The following is a 13,005-nucleotide window of genomic DNA, read 5'->3' on the forward strand; positions in this document are numbered from 1 at the left end:
CTTGTGAAATGATATGCAAGTAATGCATAACCGTGGGAACCAAAACCGATAGTGCATGATGTCGCTTGAAACACGGATGCACTTTACACGTCATTTTTACGTGCGTTGCATTAAAGAGTGATGAGGGTGTTTGCCGGACACAGGGGAGACAATGCCTTCCCAATCCGATTACTGGGCCGAGAGCAACAGACAAAAAGGCTGCAAAATGTGTGTTGCTGCTTCATAACATTGTAAGACATATTTCTTTTAAAAACATAAACGCTCCTTATTCAATGTCATTTTGGGCCTGTAAAATATTTCTAATCAAATAAATAAAGAAAGAAATATAATTAATTTATGCATCTGGTTAGGCGAAATGTTTAATGTCGCCTAACACTAAAGAGACAAAGAACTGCAAGCGTTATATTTGGAACTTGTTTTAATTAGAATGAATGGGAATAACGAACGACAAAGTTGGGAAAGAATTTACTCGTTGATTTCTGCTCTCGATTTTCGCTGCTCGGTGCACTTCAGTTGTCGAAGGGAAACCAGTTTATCTGGGACTCCGGGGTGCACCTGCCAGTGGTCGGGTCGCAACGGTGGCCCTGTAGGCATTCGGCCAGCGGCGCCTCGTCACCCCACAGGTAGGCATCCTTGCAGGTTTCACCGTTCTCTACGTAAACGCACAGCAACAACTTCGTCACCAATACCGCGCTAGATACGAGCGAGCCGTAATAGAGAGATTCAATGTTACCAGTAATGTTAATAATACGAAATATTTATATATGCCCTATTCCGCCAAAAGGCGTTGGCGTAGTCGGCGTGACCGATATATGGTAACGAAAATGGCCGACGGCGCAAGCACTAAAAACACGTAAACAAAATGCTAGGATTGTTAGTAAGGTTCCTGTAAACAATGTACATTATTGGCTTTTAAAAGCAAATTCGATAAACTTTAGACTGGGTGACAGTAGCACCTGGGCCTCCGGCGTGCGAGACGAGCCCGCTTCCCCGATGCCATGGCGGCTCCGTGGTTCTCGTGTGTGTGCCTAGTGCGTGTTTCACTGAGACATGTGATGGCGCAGTCAATGGCGAGGAGCTGGCACAACGTCATAAGCGCATAAGATGACTGTATAAAATTAAAAGCGTTACCGTTCGATTGAACACCGCCTAATTGTACTTCGAGTAATGAACTCATCGCGGTCAAGCGAGTGCGTTGAGACCTTCGTGCGTTTTGATTTGGCCTGACCGAGTTGCGGTTAGAACGCAGCCGAGAGCTTGCGCGAAAAAGGAAGGCGCGGAAAAGAACATTTCACTAAATAAACTACAACGCTTTCGCATTCCCAGGCGAAAGCAGCCTTAAATGTATATGCCACATTTCTGTCTCACTATTACTATTCGGTCTGATTCACAAAGACGTCAAACGAGTCGTCATCTCAGCATCGGCGTCAGTCAAGAGACAGGGTTTCAACGGCAGTTTCCACTGAAAACTGGTGCACTAGTAGAACTGCCCGACACTCTTGACGTCGCAGATATGCACCTCTATTGCTATTTACATTTTTGGGAACTTCACTTTGTTGAATGTCGGGATGTATCCATGTATGTATTTAAGTCTCAATGTATGTTCGGGCTCTGTTTTTTGCCGCAGACTTCGGTAACTCGGTAGTCCGCGGTCAAACTCGTACAGTATCTGACTCCTGAGCTGAGCGAAAGGGGATCAAAGCAAAACTTTGGAAAAATGTGGGTCACTAAGTATGTGAAGTTCTTCAATAAACGCCTTTGACGCTAACTTTGGTTACAGGGTATTGGCAGCTGGGTCCACTTCAATAAGCCTATTCGATGTCAGATGAGGCCAATGGGTACTTCTAAGTAGTTATATGCCACTGTTTGTAAAAATAATTCAGCGATTCGCATTCTCTGGCTGTTTCTGTGATTTTGAGCGTCCCTGTCTGTGTTGCGCCTTACTGGGCTGAGTTGCGTACGAGCATTGGTCACTAGTTACGTGCTTGTGTGCCTGATGTCGCCATGGTCATTCCATAGTCTTCATTTCAGCTTCCTCATCGGACTTTGGTCATTCCGTCCTCGTAACTTCTGTAAGGCCAACCCGATGGCCAAGTTGTCTGATAGCTTGGGCCACTATGTATGTACTAAGGTACTGATGCCTTCGTGTGGTCGTTGTATCGTCGCTTCGTCTTCCGACTCTCTTCATGCTATCGTCGTCATGCATTCTTTCTCATATCGGCGTCGTGCAGCTGTCGTAGTTGCTCCATCCTCCTCTGTCCTGCTTCTTCATCTCATTCTTGTCACACCGGCTTCGAAACCCCATCCTCACCATATAGACGTCGTTATACAGTCGTCGTCAAGCCACCGTCGCCATACTCTCGTAGTTATCTCATTATTATCACCCATTGCATAACCACCATCTTCACTACGTCGTTGTCATACAGGCGTCGGCATGTATTTATTGTAATGAGTCGTTGGGGTGCTGTCGTGGTCGTTCCGTCGTCACTTTAACTTCATCATTTGACTCTTCCTATGCCGTGGTCGTCGCCCCATTGTCGTAACACAGTCATCGTTACACTGTTGTCACCATGTCGTCTTCGTCACGCTGTCGCCTTACTACCGTCATCATTTCAGAAACGCCATCTCCTTGAGGTAATTTCATTTTCGTCCTTATACCACCTTTGAAGCGCCATTGACGTCGCCATTTTATCGTAATTAAGCTGTCGTTGCGCATATGGGATTATGTCGTTGATATATGCCACCGCCATCATTGCATCATGACATTGTTCTAATCATGAGTTCGCTTTGATAATGCCATTCTCTTGTCGTCATGCTCGTTGCATCCTCATCATTCAAGCTTCGTCATCCGCTTGTCGTGTGCCATCATCGTCACGCCATCGCCATCATGCAGCCGTGGTTATGCAGTTGTCACGCCGTTGTCGTTACACATTTGACATCGGGATATTATCATCACACCATCGTCGTAAAGCTGTCATTTTTACATCATCATCATCATCATCATCCGCCTGGTTACGCCCACTGCAGGGCAAAGGCCTCTCCCATACTTCTCCAACTACCCCGGTCGTGTACTATTTGTGGCCATGTTGTCCCTGCAAACTTCTTAATCTCATCCGCCCACCTAACTTTTCGCCGCCCTCTGCTACGCTTCCCTTCCTTGGGAATACATTCCGTAACTCTTAATGACCATCGGTTATCTTCCCTCCTCATTACGTGTCCTGCCCATGCCCATTTCTTTTTCTTGATTTCAACTAAGATATCATTAACTCGCGTTTGTTCCCTCACCCAATCAGCTCTTTTCTTATCCCTTAACGTTACACTTAGCATTCTTCTTTCCATAGCTCGCTGTGTCGTCCTCAATTTAAGTAGAACCCTTTTCGTAAGCCTCCAGGTTTCTGCCCCGTACGTGAGTACTGGTAAGACACAGCTGTTATAAACTTTTCTCTTAAGGGATAATGGCAACCTGCTGTTCATGATCTGAGAATGCCTGCCAAACGCGCCCCAGCCAATTCTAATTCTTCTGATTATTCCAGTCTCATGATCCGGATCCGCAGTCACTACCTGTCCTAAGTAGATGTATTCCCTTACCACTTCCAGTGCCTCACTACCTATCGTAAACTGCTGTTCTCTTCCGAGACTGTTAAACATTACTTTAGTTTTCTGCAAATTAATTTTTAGACCCACCCTTCGGCTTTGCCTCTCCAGGTCAGTGAGCATGCATTGCAGCTGGTCCCCTGAGTTACTAAGCAAGGCAATATCATCAGCGAATCGCAAGTTACTAAGGTATTCTGCATTAACTCTTATACCCAATTCTTCCCAATTAAGGTCTTTGAATACCTCCTGTAAACATGCTGTGAATAGCATTGGAGAGATCGTATCTACCTGCCTGACGCCTTTCTTTATTGGGATTTTGTTGCTTTCTTTCTGGAGGACTGCGGTGGCTGTGGAGCCGCTATAGATATCTTTCAGTATTTTTACATACGGCTCGTCTACACCCTGATTCCGCAATGCCTCCATGACTGCTGAGCTTTCGACTGAGCTTTCACCATCTATTCGGAATTGTAATTTTATTGTCGTCTTGCCGTCGTCATCATATCGTCTTCATGTTCTCTCGTAATGATTGCTCCTTCGTCATTTTTTCACCGTAGCTGAGTCGTCTTCAAACAGTCATCGTTATGCCGTCATGCTCATGTGTAACATTCGCTTTCAAAAATTTGTTGTTGTGATGCCGTTATGGTCCCTGTATTGTCACAATTTTGTCATAGGATTCTCGTCATGCCATTGTAGTCGCGCCTCATCGTCACGTGGCCTTGGTCATCTTATTGTCCTCATATCGTCTCCGTCAGATTTTTGTCCTTATGTTATAGCCAATATCTTGAATCATCATCGCAATGTCGTCATGCCATTGTCGTCATACTGCCAACTTTGTACCATCGGCCTAATTCCTTCATTGTCACTGCGTCATCATACTGGGGTGAGCATTCTGTCAGGCTCATGGCCAATTTCGGCATGCAAATGTCATAGCAAAGTGGGCCGATATTGGAAAGATTGTATGTCACATATAGCCGAGGCAATGAAAATCCCCGTATGACCACTATAGGTTCATTATCTTCATGCCCTTATCAGAACGATAGGTTGCTACACTGCTGGAGTGCTAATCGCATTACCATCTAGCGTCATCGTTAGATGGTTCCTCCCATAATTTATTTTTATTTAGAAAATCTCAGAAATATTACGCACTAAACCATGACATCCATTGCTTATAGCGTTGAAGTCGCCAATTATCTTTGAAGGGTCGATGCACTGACAATTTTTTATGAGATGCCGGCAAATAAAAGCTGTTTCCTAACGGACGGCAGTGCTGTCGTGGGATCGGGCATTTGATGGTTGTGTGAATTAAGCCTTACTCAAACGGACCGGCACTGCTATGCCACAGCGGAGTTGACCGGTCTTCTTTAAGTTTAGCGGAACGGCTGCCATGGTTTACCGTGGCTTCATAATGACATGACAGCGCATAGCAACCTAATTTGTTCGCGTTAATTACTGTCCGACGCGACAGTATGAAATATATAGTAAATAAGCAATAGCTGAGTCTGATCCCACACTAAGGACAAGGCATAATCACTGTTTCGTCGTTAATATTGAGATTAGATGTTCGTTTTGAAGCTGCAAGTTCCTAGAGAGGTGGAAGATAGGCGAGAAATGTGCCGGTCACAACCGAGCAGATGGCCAGACAGAACAATGCTAAGTCAATTGTAAATGCGGTTGTGCTAACAGGTAGGGCTAGTGGGTTCTTAGGTTCAACAACCTCGTAGTGTATTGTTGTGGTCGAAGCAGACCTAAGCCGACATCCACCACCTGCTGTGGGTTTGTCTTGCACTGAAACTGACGAGGCCCCGGCACCTCGCAGCAGCGGGAATTTCGATGCATAATCCGAGGGATTACGCTGCTTGAACGCAGGGACCACATTATCGATCCCTCTTAGACTTCATTAGATCAGCAAATCTTTTTTCATTCGTTTATTCATACTTATTCACTCCCATCCCATACCCCTGTATGCCCTGATGCATTTACCCTTGCATTAAAAAAAAGCAGACCTAGGAAATGCGAAACCACAGATACCCGCTTAAGATATTCATGCGTCACTTGGAAATCTTGAACTTGCCCGTGATGGCGTCAGAAATGTGTAAAAATTTTCGTTGTCATAAAGATAATAACAGTAATGAACCTGCCAAAGGATACGCGCAGTGAAAATTGGGAGACAAACAGCTCAAATATTGTTAACAAAGCATTAAAGCCACTAATACCACTGCCTTGAAAACTTCAATATATAACTTCGAAGCTGTCGACAATTTTTGTAGCGTATTTTTATCACAAAATATAGCGATGGGCGTGAAATATCATCAAAGTGCTCAAACAAGTAACCTAAGCGACTGTCAACATAGGCAAGGGGGATGTATTTTTTTGGTTTTTGACATAGCCATGAATCGGCTCCGAGCATGAGCAACAATGCTTGCTGCATTGTCGTCTGCGATAGGAAGTGAAATTTACTCCCGAAATAAACAGAACCTCTGTATTGGAGACTTCTCTAACTAAATGTGTTGGTCTATCTTGGCAGGTCCATCTGGTGTATAGTAAGGTAATGCATGACTACGTGTAGGAAAATTTTGCCACCTACAACATTAAGCCTTCCAGTTGCTGCTGCTACTCCGCTAACTCAAACAAGCTTTCCGTCATGTGAATTGTGGCACTCAGTTTAATCGGCACGGTTTCTACTTTTAGTTTTATGTGAGAATATAAAATTGAACTTTATTTCGAGGGAGATCTGGGAAACTCAAGAAAAGTTTAAAACCACGCAGAAGTGCAGTAATTGTCGATGAATGTTTTTTTTATACAATACAAAGGAGGCAAAGCGACTGAACAACCTTCTCAGGTTGTGAATTTGCGTAGGTTAGCTCTCACAAGGCTATCAGGCTATTTGGAGCACCGGGAGTCATTATTCCGGCACAATATTTATATTCAATAACAATAATAAAGGAATCAAACTATATACAGCACTGGCTTCTGGCTCAACGAGAGCACAAGCTCAGTCCAGGCACGCGCTTTGAACATTGTGCAGCCTTCTACTGATTTACATTTGTATATAGCAGCATTGCTGTATATACGCGGCGCATTGTCGATGTTGTGGCGGAGAATATTTATTGACAGCGGCAGGGTTGAACCTGGCACGCAGGGTACGTCCAAAAGACAAATCCGAGGTTTTATTTCGTCACGAAGTTCTCGTTTTTTGGTGACATGGTGGCACATAAAGACTTCATTTTAACCTATAGAAATACTGCGATGATTCAAGACATTATTTATTATTGTAACATATCCTGTTGGTTGTGCGGTCGCACACGGGGGGTTACAACGGGCGGAGACCGCAGTTTGAGGAAGGGGCCTGAGATAGCACCACCTAAAGTGCATAAATGCCGTTACTGCTGCACTAGTGTACTTTGTTCCAGATTTAAAACTTAATTTTATTAGTTTATCTTCATTGGTTGCAATATCGTCGCTCTGCGGTAGAAACGAGATCTGCCGTGATGAAGAGAGTTTTGGATGCTCTGATGAGGAAGGTCCAGTGACTTGAAGAAATGCCAGCATAGGGCAATAAAGATACTGTGTTGTGCTGATGGCCATATGAGATGTCCAGCGATCTCTAAACGCGCCCTGTGTGTTTTAGTTAACTTTCGGGTGGTGTGATTGTATTATTTCCAGTTAACATTGGCTCCTGTGCCGAAATAACTTTTCTTCAGTCGTCAGAGTGCTGCTTTCTTGTTGTTGCTTCTGAACCCGTCCATTTTCCGCGTTGTTTATAATGAATTTCGCCGCATTGTTCTTGTTCAAATTTTGCATCAAGCTCCATTTTATGGTCGCAGATGTTCAGTTACTTGTGTGCTTCGCCAAAAGCAAGTGGTTGAATTTGTCTTTGTCTGCGATCCTGGCAATAGATGATGTTTAAAAAACGGTGCCCATGTATCTTCAGACATTCGCAGTACGGAATGGCGTGGACTTCCAGATTGGTTTACTATAATTCCTCGACGGCGCATCTAAAAGTCGGAGACCCAGGCAAATTTGTAGCTTATTTGAATGGGAACCAGATAGGTAACAGTACGATGTATTACACGTAGCGAATCCGACTAGTAAGGGCGATCACGCGGCAAGATTTGTGTATAACCTAGCAGCGGTAGGCGGAAAAGTATTTTCAACGGTTTTAGGAGGGAGAAGACGCACCTTCTTAAACCACGCCAGTAATACTAATTTGTGATAGCATGTGGGGAACATGGGTAAAAAATTAAAAAAAAATATTTACTCTCAAGCTTCTTAGACGAAAACTCATGCTTCGCAAGCATTATTCGCGGCAAAATAATATACGCGGCATCAATGTGGCAGCCGCTCTCCGATTAACTAATTCAGCATCTATTACATATACCAAGTATATTGCACTTACTTTGAAATTACTGTAGCTGTACAAGTAGAGTGTCATCATAGCACACGTCTCTGCAATTTACTCGAAACTTATCGCCGGCCCAAATACCTTCGCTTCGCGTTTTCCTCAAAATGTGCAGTCGTGAGCAAAAACCGCAAAATTGAAATTTCATCTAGCACTACAGTGAGGCCTTAAATTGCCCCAATAGATTGCGTGGGGCGAATATTCATGGGCAAACAAAGTAGCATTTCATCGCAGTTTACGTGTCTAGGCTACGACAAAAACATTCATTTCCTGGCATGTGTGGTCCTTAGACATTTGTTCTATGGTATACTGCAACGATCCTCGCACGCGCGCAAGCATCTTATACGCCACCAGTCATGCATCATCGCGTATGGATAATCGTCACAAGAATATTATTTGAGAGTGTAGCAATACAGTCTGTCAACGTTTTAGAGGAGTTCGCAATGAAAACCACATCCCCGGAATCTTCGTCCAAATCGAAGAAAGTCTTCACGTGACCCTGGTCGACATTATGAATCCCTGCTAAACACGATCCAAAACTGCACTTTCGATACTTCTAGGTTCTTGCTCTTTTTCTTCTTACTGCCCATTTAAATAATTATGATCTCGAGAATGTAATGAACAAGAAAAGTACAAGTTTGCGCAGAGAAACTTGCACTTGTATTTCTTGTGTGGATCAACAAAATAAAATAGGGCTCGATTCACGAAGCCTCCCATTCATAAGGGCTCGCTGCCACGGAGCCACCTACTAAAATGACTGGAGCGAACTAGGCTAAAGTGTCATTGACCTACGACTCGCCGTGGTAGGTCATTGACTAACACCGCTGAGCTCGCGGGTCGCGGGTTTGATCCTGGCGGTGGTGGCAGCATGTCCATGGGTGCGAAATGCAAGAACACTGCTGTCCTTAGAATTAGGAACAGGTCAAAAAACACAAGGTTGCGAAAATAATCCAAAGTCGTACCTGACAATGGTGCCGTAATTTCGGCACGTAAAGTCCTTGAATTTAACTTCTCCTATTTTCCATTGGATTTACAGCTTATCATCAAAATGATGGTTAGGTTCATGATGGTGGTCTGATCTTGGTCCATTTCTAGCCTTCGTAAAGACGTTCTTGGGTCTATAGTTCCTGAAATCCATCGGTTTTTATTGGCGCAGAATTTGAAGCAATGATACTTTTCTCAGTGCAGAAGGCTTTAAGACTTTGCACACAGACGCACTCATTCCATTATAGTTTCTAATGTAAGCAAATAGCATCGCTGTAAACATAACTGCATCAATGTGTTCTTTTTTTGCTGATGATGGGTGTAGTCTGTAGAACAATACCTAACCCCCCCCCCACCTGACGTAACATCTCTACAGAAGGATCTATTTTTGCTTTCAGAATCGTGTGAAGGAAGGTGAACAGATATGAAAGCATCAAAGTAAAAACGGGCTAAATATGCCATCGCTTCTAATACTTCAATACTCCTTCAATGTAATGAATTAATGATGTCACTATCGAAACAGCCTCATCGCGGAAATACTTAGGTGTCATTCTTACTTCTAATCTAAACTGGATAGTCCATATAGAGCACATCACTGCTAGGGCATCTAAGAAACTAGGGCTTCTTAAACTTCGGCTACATGTTGCTAATAATGGCACCAAACTCTACGGATATACTTCATAAATCCGGCCTTCCATAGAATTTGCTTCGATTATTTGATATATCCATTAAGCTCATTTTAAAAGCTTGCTTGAAGCAGTGCAGAACAAAGCAACCCTTTTTATTCTATCATATTCACGGTATCAAAGCAGAACTGCTTTAAGAAGTCCCTTGATTTCAACCCGCTTGCCATGTGCCGCATGCTTTCACGATTGTCATTTTTCAGCTACTATTCCAAATGCCTCTTTGCTCGCACTGGCACATATTCTACCAGCACCTTATACTTCATCGCCTCTCGATCACTGCAACAAATTTAGCCTGATATTCGCTCTCAGAAATAAATATCAGAACTCTCCGGTAATTGTACCAATCAGAGCGGAACTCATTGCTATCTAAAATTGTCATCACTAAAGAGCCAGTATATTTTCTGCAATCACTTCAATGATATCTAGAAGACGATCGCTTCCTACTTGTTTTGTAGTGCGTGTAACGATTTGTTTTATTTGAAATTAGTGCGTCATTGTAAGTAAATATCTGTTATTCTTATGTAGACAGAGCTTTATCTTTACTGATTTTCTATAATTGAGACATATTTGAGAAACGCCAATCGGTTTGATGTTCCGTTAACTGCTGCGTAATGTATATTTTATGCGTATGCATTTTTAAATTTAGTTTACTGTGTAGTGAAGAAGTATTCAAGCTGTCAGACTGGGAATGTTTAGGAGTGCGGATCAACGGCAAATATCTCAGCAATCTTTGGTTTGCAAATGACATTGTCCGGTTCAGTCACGCTGGCGACAAATTACAACAAATGACTGAGGAACTTAACCTAAAAAGTGTAAGAGTGGGGCTGAAAATTAGTATAGGTAAGAGGAAGCTAATGTTAATAGCCTAGCAAGTGAACAAGAATAGAGGATCGCCAGTTGACACTCTAAAAGCTTGTGAAACTTTCATTTGAAGTAAACTTGAATACGCCTCAGCAATTTGGAGCCCACACCAAGCTTACTTAATTAATATATTAGAATCAATACAAAATGGTGCCGCTAGGTTCATCACTTCCAGGTACAGCCGTGAAGAAAGTCTCAGTGCGAATAAATCATCTCTAGGACTCGAACCATTGGTGTTGCGTCGGAAAATTGCAAAACTCTGCCTTTTCCAGCGACCTTATTATAACTTCCCGGAACTGCATGGAAGGATTCTAATCCCACCAACCCGTACATCTCGTCGCCTTTTTAACTCTTGCAGCATCCAGCGCTTGCGTGGTTCAACACTTTCCTTTAATCAATCGTTTTTGCCAAGCGCCATAGCAGAGTGGAACGAATTGCCAGATAGATTAGTCAGTGAACGTAACCCCATTATTTTCAAGCAGCTGCTTACTGATTACCTTTAATCCTAATATTATAATGACCGTACTGTGCCTTCATTCTTTTGCGATTGCCGTCTCACATTGTCACTGTTCTGCTGATTTGCTTTTGCATTCTATTCAGTGTGCCTCTTGGCTTTTCTTTTTTTTCCTTTTTTGTTCTCATACGAATCAGCAGGCTAAGTTTTTTAAGGAATTGTAACCATTGTAACCATATCTTTGTTTCCATTCTTATCATCTGTTACCCCCCTCCACCTTTATTTAATACCTCGACAGGGGTCCTTAAGTGAAAATAAATTATGATTATGATGATGCTGATGATTCTTGAAACTTCCCTAGCGACAAGACCGGTGTTCCATTAAGTAATTTTTTAAGCAAATTCTATGCTCTTTGACATTAGACAGCCGCCTTCGTTAATATGTCGAGCATCAGGATTTGTTGAAATTTTCTCTTGTTAACGATTACAGTAGTAGCGATTTTTGTGAATGCGAGCCCTGATAATACTTACGTAGCTGTATGATGCACCGGTCGCAGCACTGGCATGGTCCGGCGTTGTGCCGCAACATCTTATTTCCGGTGCATCTGGACGCGTCGACGGCCTCGCAAACAACATTATCGCAAGACATCGGACAATTTGGCAGCCTTTTCACCCGTCCTGCTTCTGCAAACACTTGGCTGAAATAGCAGACCACAATCGCTGCTGATATCTGCTTCAATATAAGTACCATCGTGGGTGCGGATCCTGCCGACGCTCTCACTCTTTCTGCTTATCTTGTGCAGTGCTCACTTTGCGCAGTACAATATGCCCCTCTGCAGTTTAGCTCTCTCGGCTTCACAGGACCTTTGGGAAACCCTGGATTGACGCGAAATGAACACAATTTCCCCGAAGTTCCAAAACGTAGTCAGGGATTGGGGTACGGTCTGCATGACTGCGTGAAGCCTGAGAGTATCACCTTCTTTTAAAAAAGCGTTAGCGTGAACTAGGCAGACAGACTTTTCGTGGAAGCGTCACCCCATAAACTCTATATGACGATAGTAGATCTTTTTCGGCCATATGCATCTGCCGTTTTACCGTGCAACTTCTTTGTATGCTAGAGCAGCGCGCGCTTAGCTAAAGAATAGCGGAAAGAGTTTATTTCCTATTCTAAACGCAGATGCGCTTACCGTTTATGGGCCTAGACAGATGTCGGAACGCATCTCTGGAAATCTGTGAGCCTATGTTGAGTCGTGGTTGAAGGGCGTTCTATGTCCTGAGGCCCTAGCAGCTGTCGAGAACGCAAACTGAGAAAAGTACGCGGGTCACTTTTGAATAGCCTTGCCTTTGCGTTCGCAATATCTTGGCCCTTCGCTTCATACGCTTTCTTTATGTTTGTTTGCTTTCCATTAATTTTTTGTGTACGATGTGAAATTTATAATAACAAATAACCCTTAGCTGCTATCTGTAAATGAAGTTGTAACATAACGCGATAAAAACCACAAAGACAAGAAAGGTGGACAAAGACAAGCGCTACTCACAACTGTTTAATAGAAGGATACCAAGGTATATGTAAACTGGTGGCGAAGCTCCCATAGAAGCCCATATGTCAAGAAAATCGGGCTCTTTGTAATCGTCGCCATCTACGTATCGTGCGGAAAACTAACAGCAAGCAAAACAACATTTGTATGTTTCGGGCTACCATTTGTCAAGTACCAACACGTGGCCACACTCACTATCTATCACACTCTATCAATTTAAATATTTTTTTGTTCGGACATGTGATATAACTGCACGCCAGTTCTGTCCGAGGTGGTGCTCACGGAGTCAGCAAATGTCAGCATCGAATTTAGCGTTACCGTCTCAGTGTAATATGCATTGTGGCGGTTGAAAGGGTGCCTCATTGAAGAGGCTTCGGTTGAAGTAACCCGATTCGGCATGTTGCCAAAAGTATGCCCCTCGTCAAAGGGCCTATGCGTTTGAAGTACGTAGAAGATGGACACCACACGTTGGAGGTCCCCACCAGAGTGC

General features: G+C 43.4%; 1 protein-coding gene across 1 annotated transcript; it reads right to left on the reverse strand.

The window, feature by feature from the left end:
- Positions 1-410: 410 nt before the first annotated feature.
- On the reverse strand, positions 411-12,050 carry LOC142582020 (uncharacterized). Its single transcript, XM_075691443.1, has 2 exons — positions 11,509-12,050; positions 411-652 (listed from the first exon to the last, which is right to left on the reverse strand). The coding sequence occupies exons 1-2, from the start codon at positions 11,726-11,728 to the stop codon at positions 510-512; spliced, it is 363 nt and encodes a 120-aa protein (XP_075547558.1). The 5' UTR covers positions 11,729-12,050; the 3' UTR covers positions 411-509.
- Positions 12,051-13,005: the final 955 nt, after the last annotated feature.

Source organism: Dermacentor variabilis, chromosome 5 (genome assembly GCF_050947875.1).
Source record: "Dermacentor variabilis isolate Ectoservices chromosome 5, ASM5094787v1, whole genome shotgun sequence".
In the NCBI taxonomy this organism is placed as follows: domain Eukaryota; kingdom Metazoa; phylum Arthropoda; class Arachnida; order Ixodida; family Ixodidae; genus Dermacentor; species Dermacentor variabilis.

Bases quoted from the DNA above. Each gene is read 5' to 3' on its own strand.
- LOC142582020 (XM_075691443.1), bottom strand. From the start codon at position 11,728: ATGGTACTTATATTGAAGCAGATATCAGCAGCGATTGTGGTCTGCTAT. The intron at 653-11,508 runs GTAAGTATTATC...GCGTTTACGTAG, and splicing joins CCGGTGCATCATACAGCTAC to AGAACGGTGAAACCTGCAAG.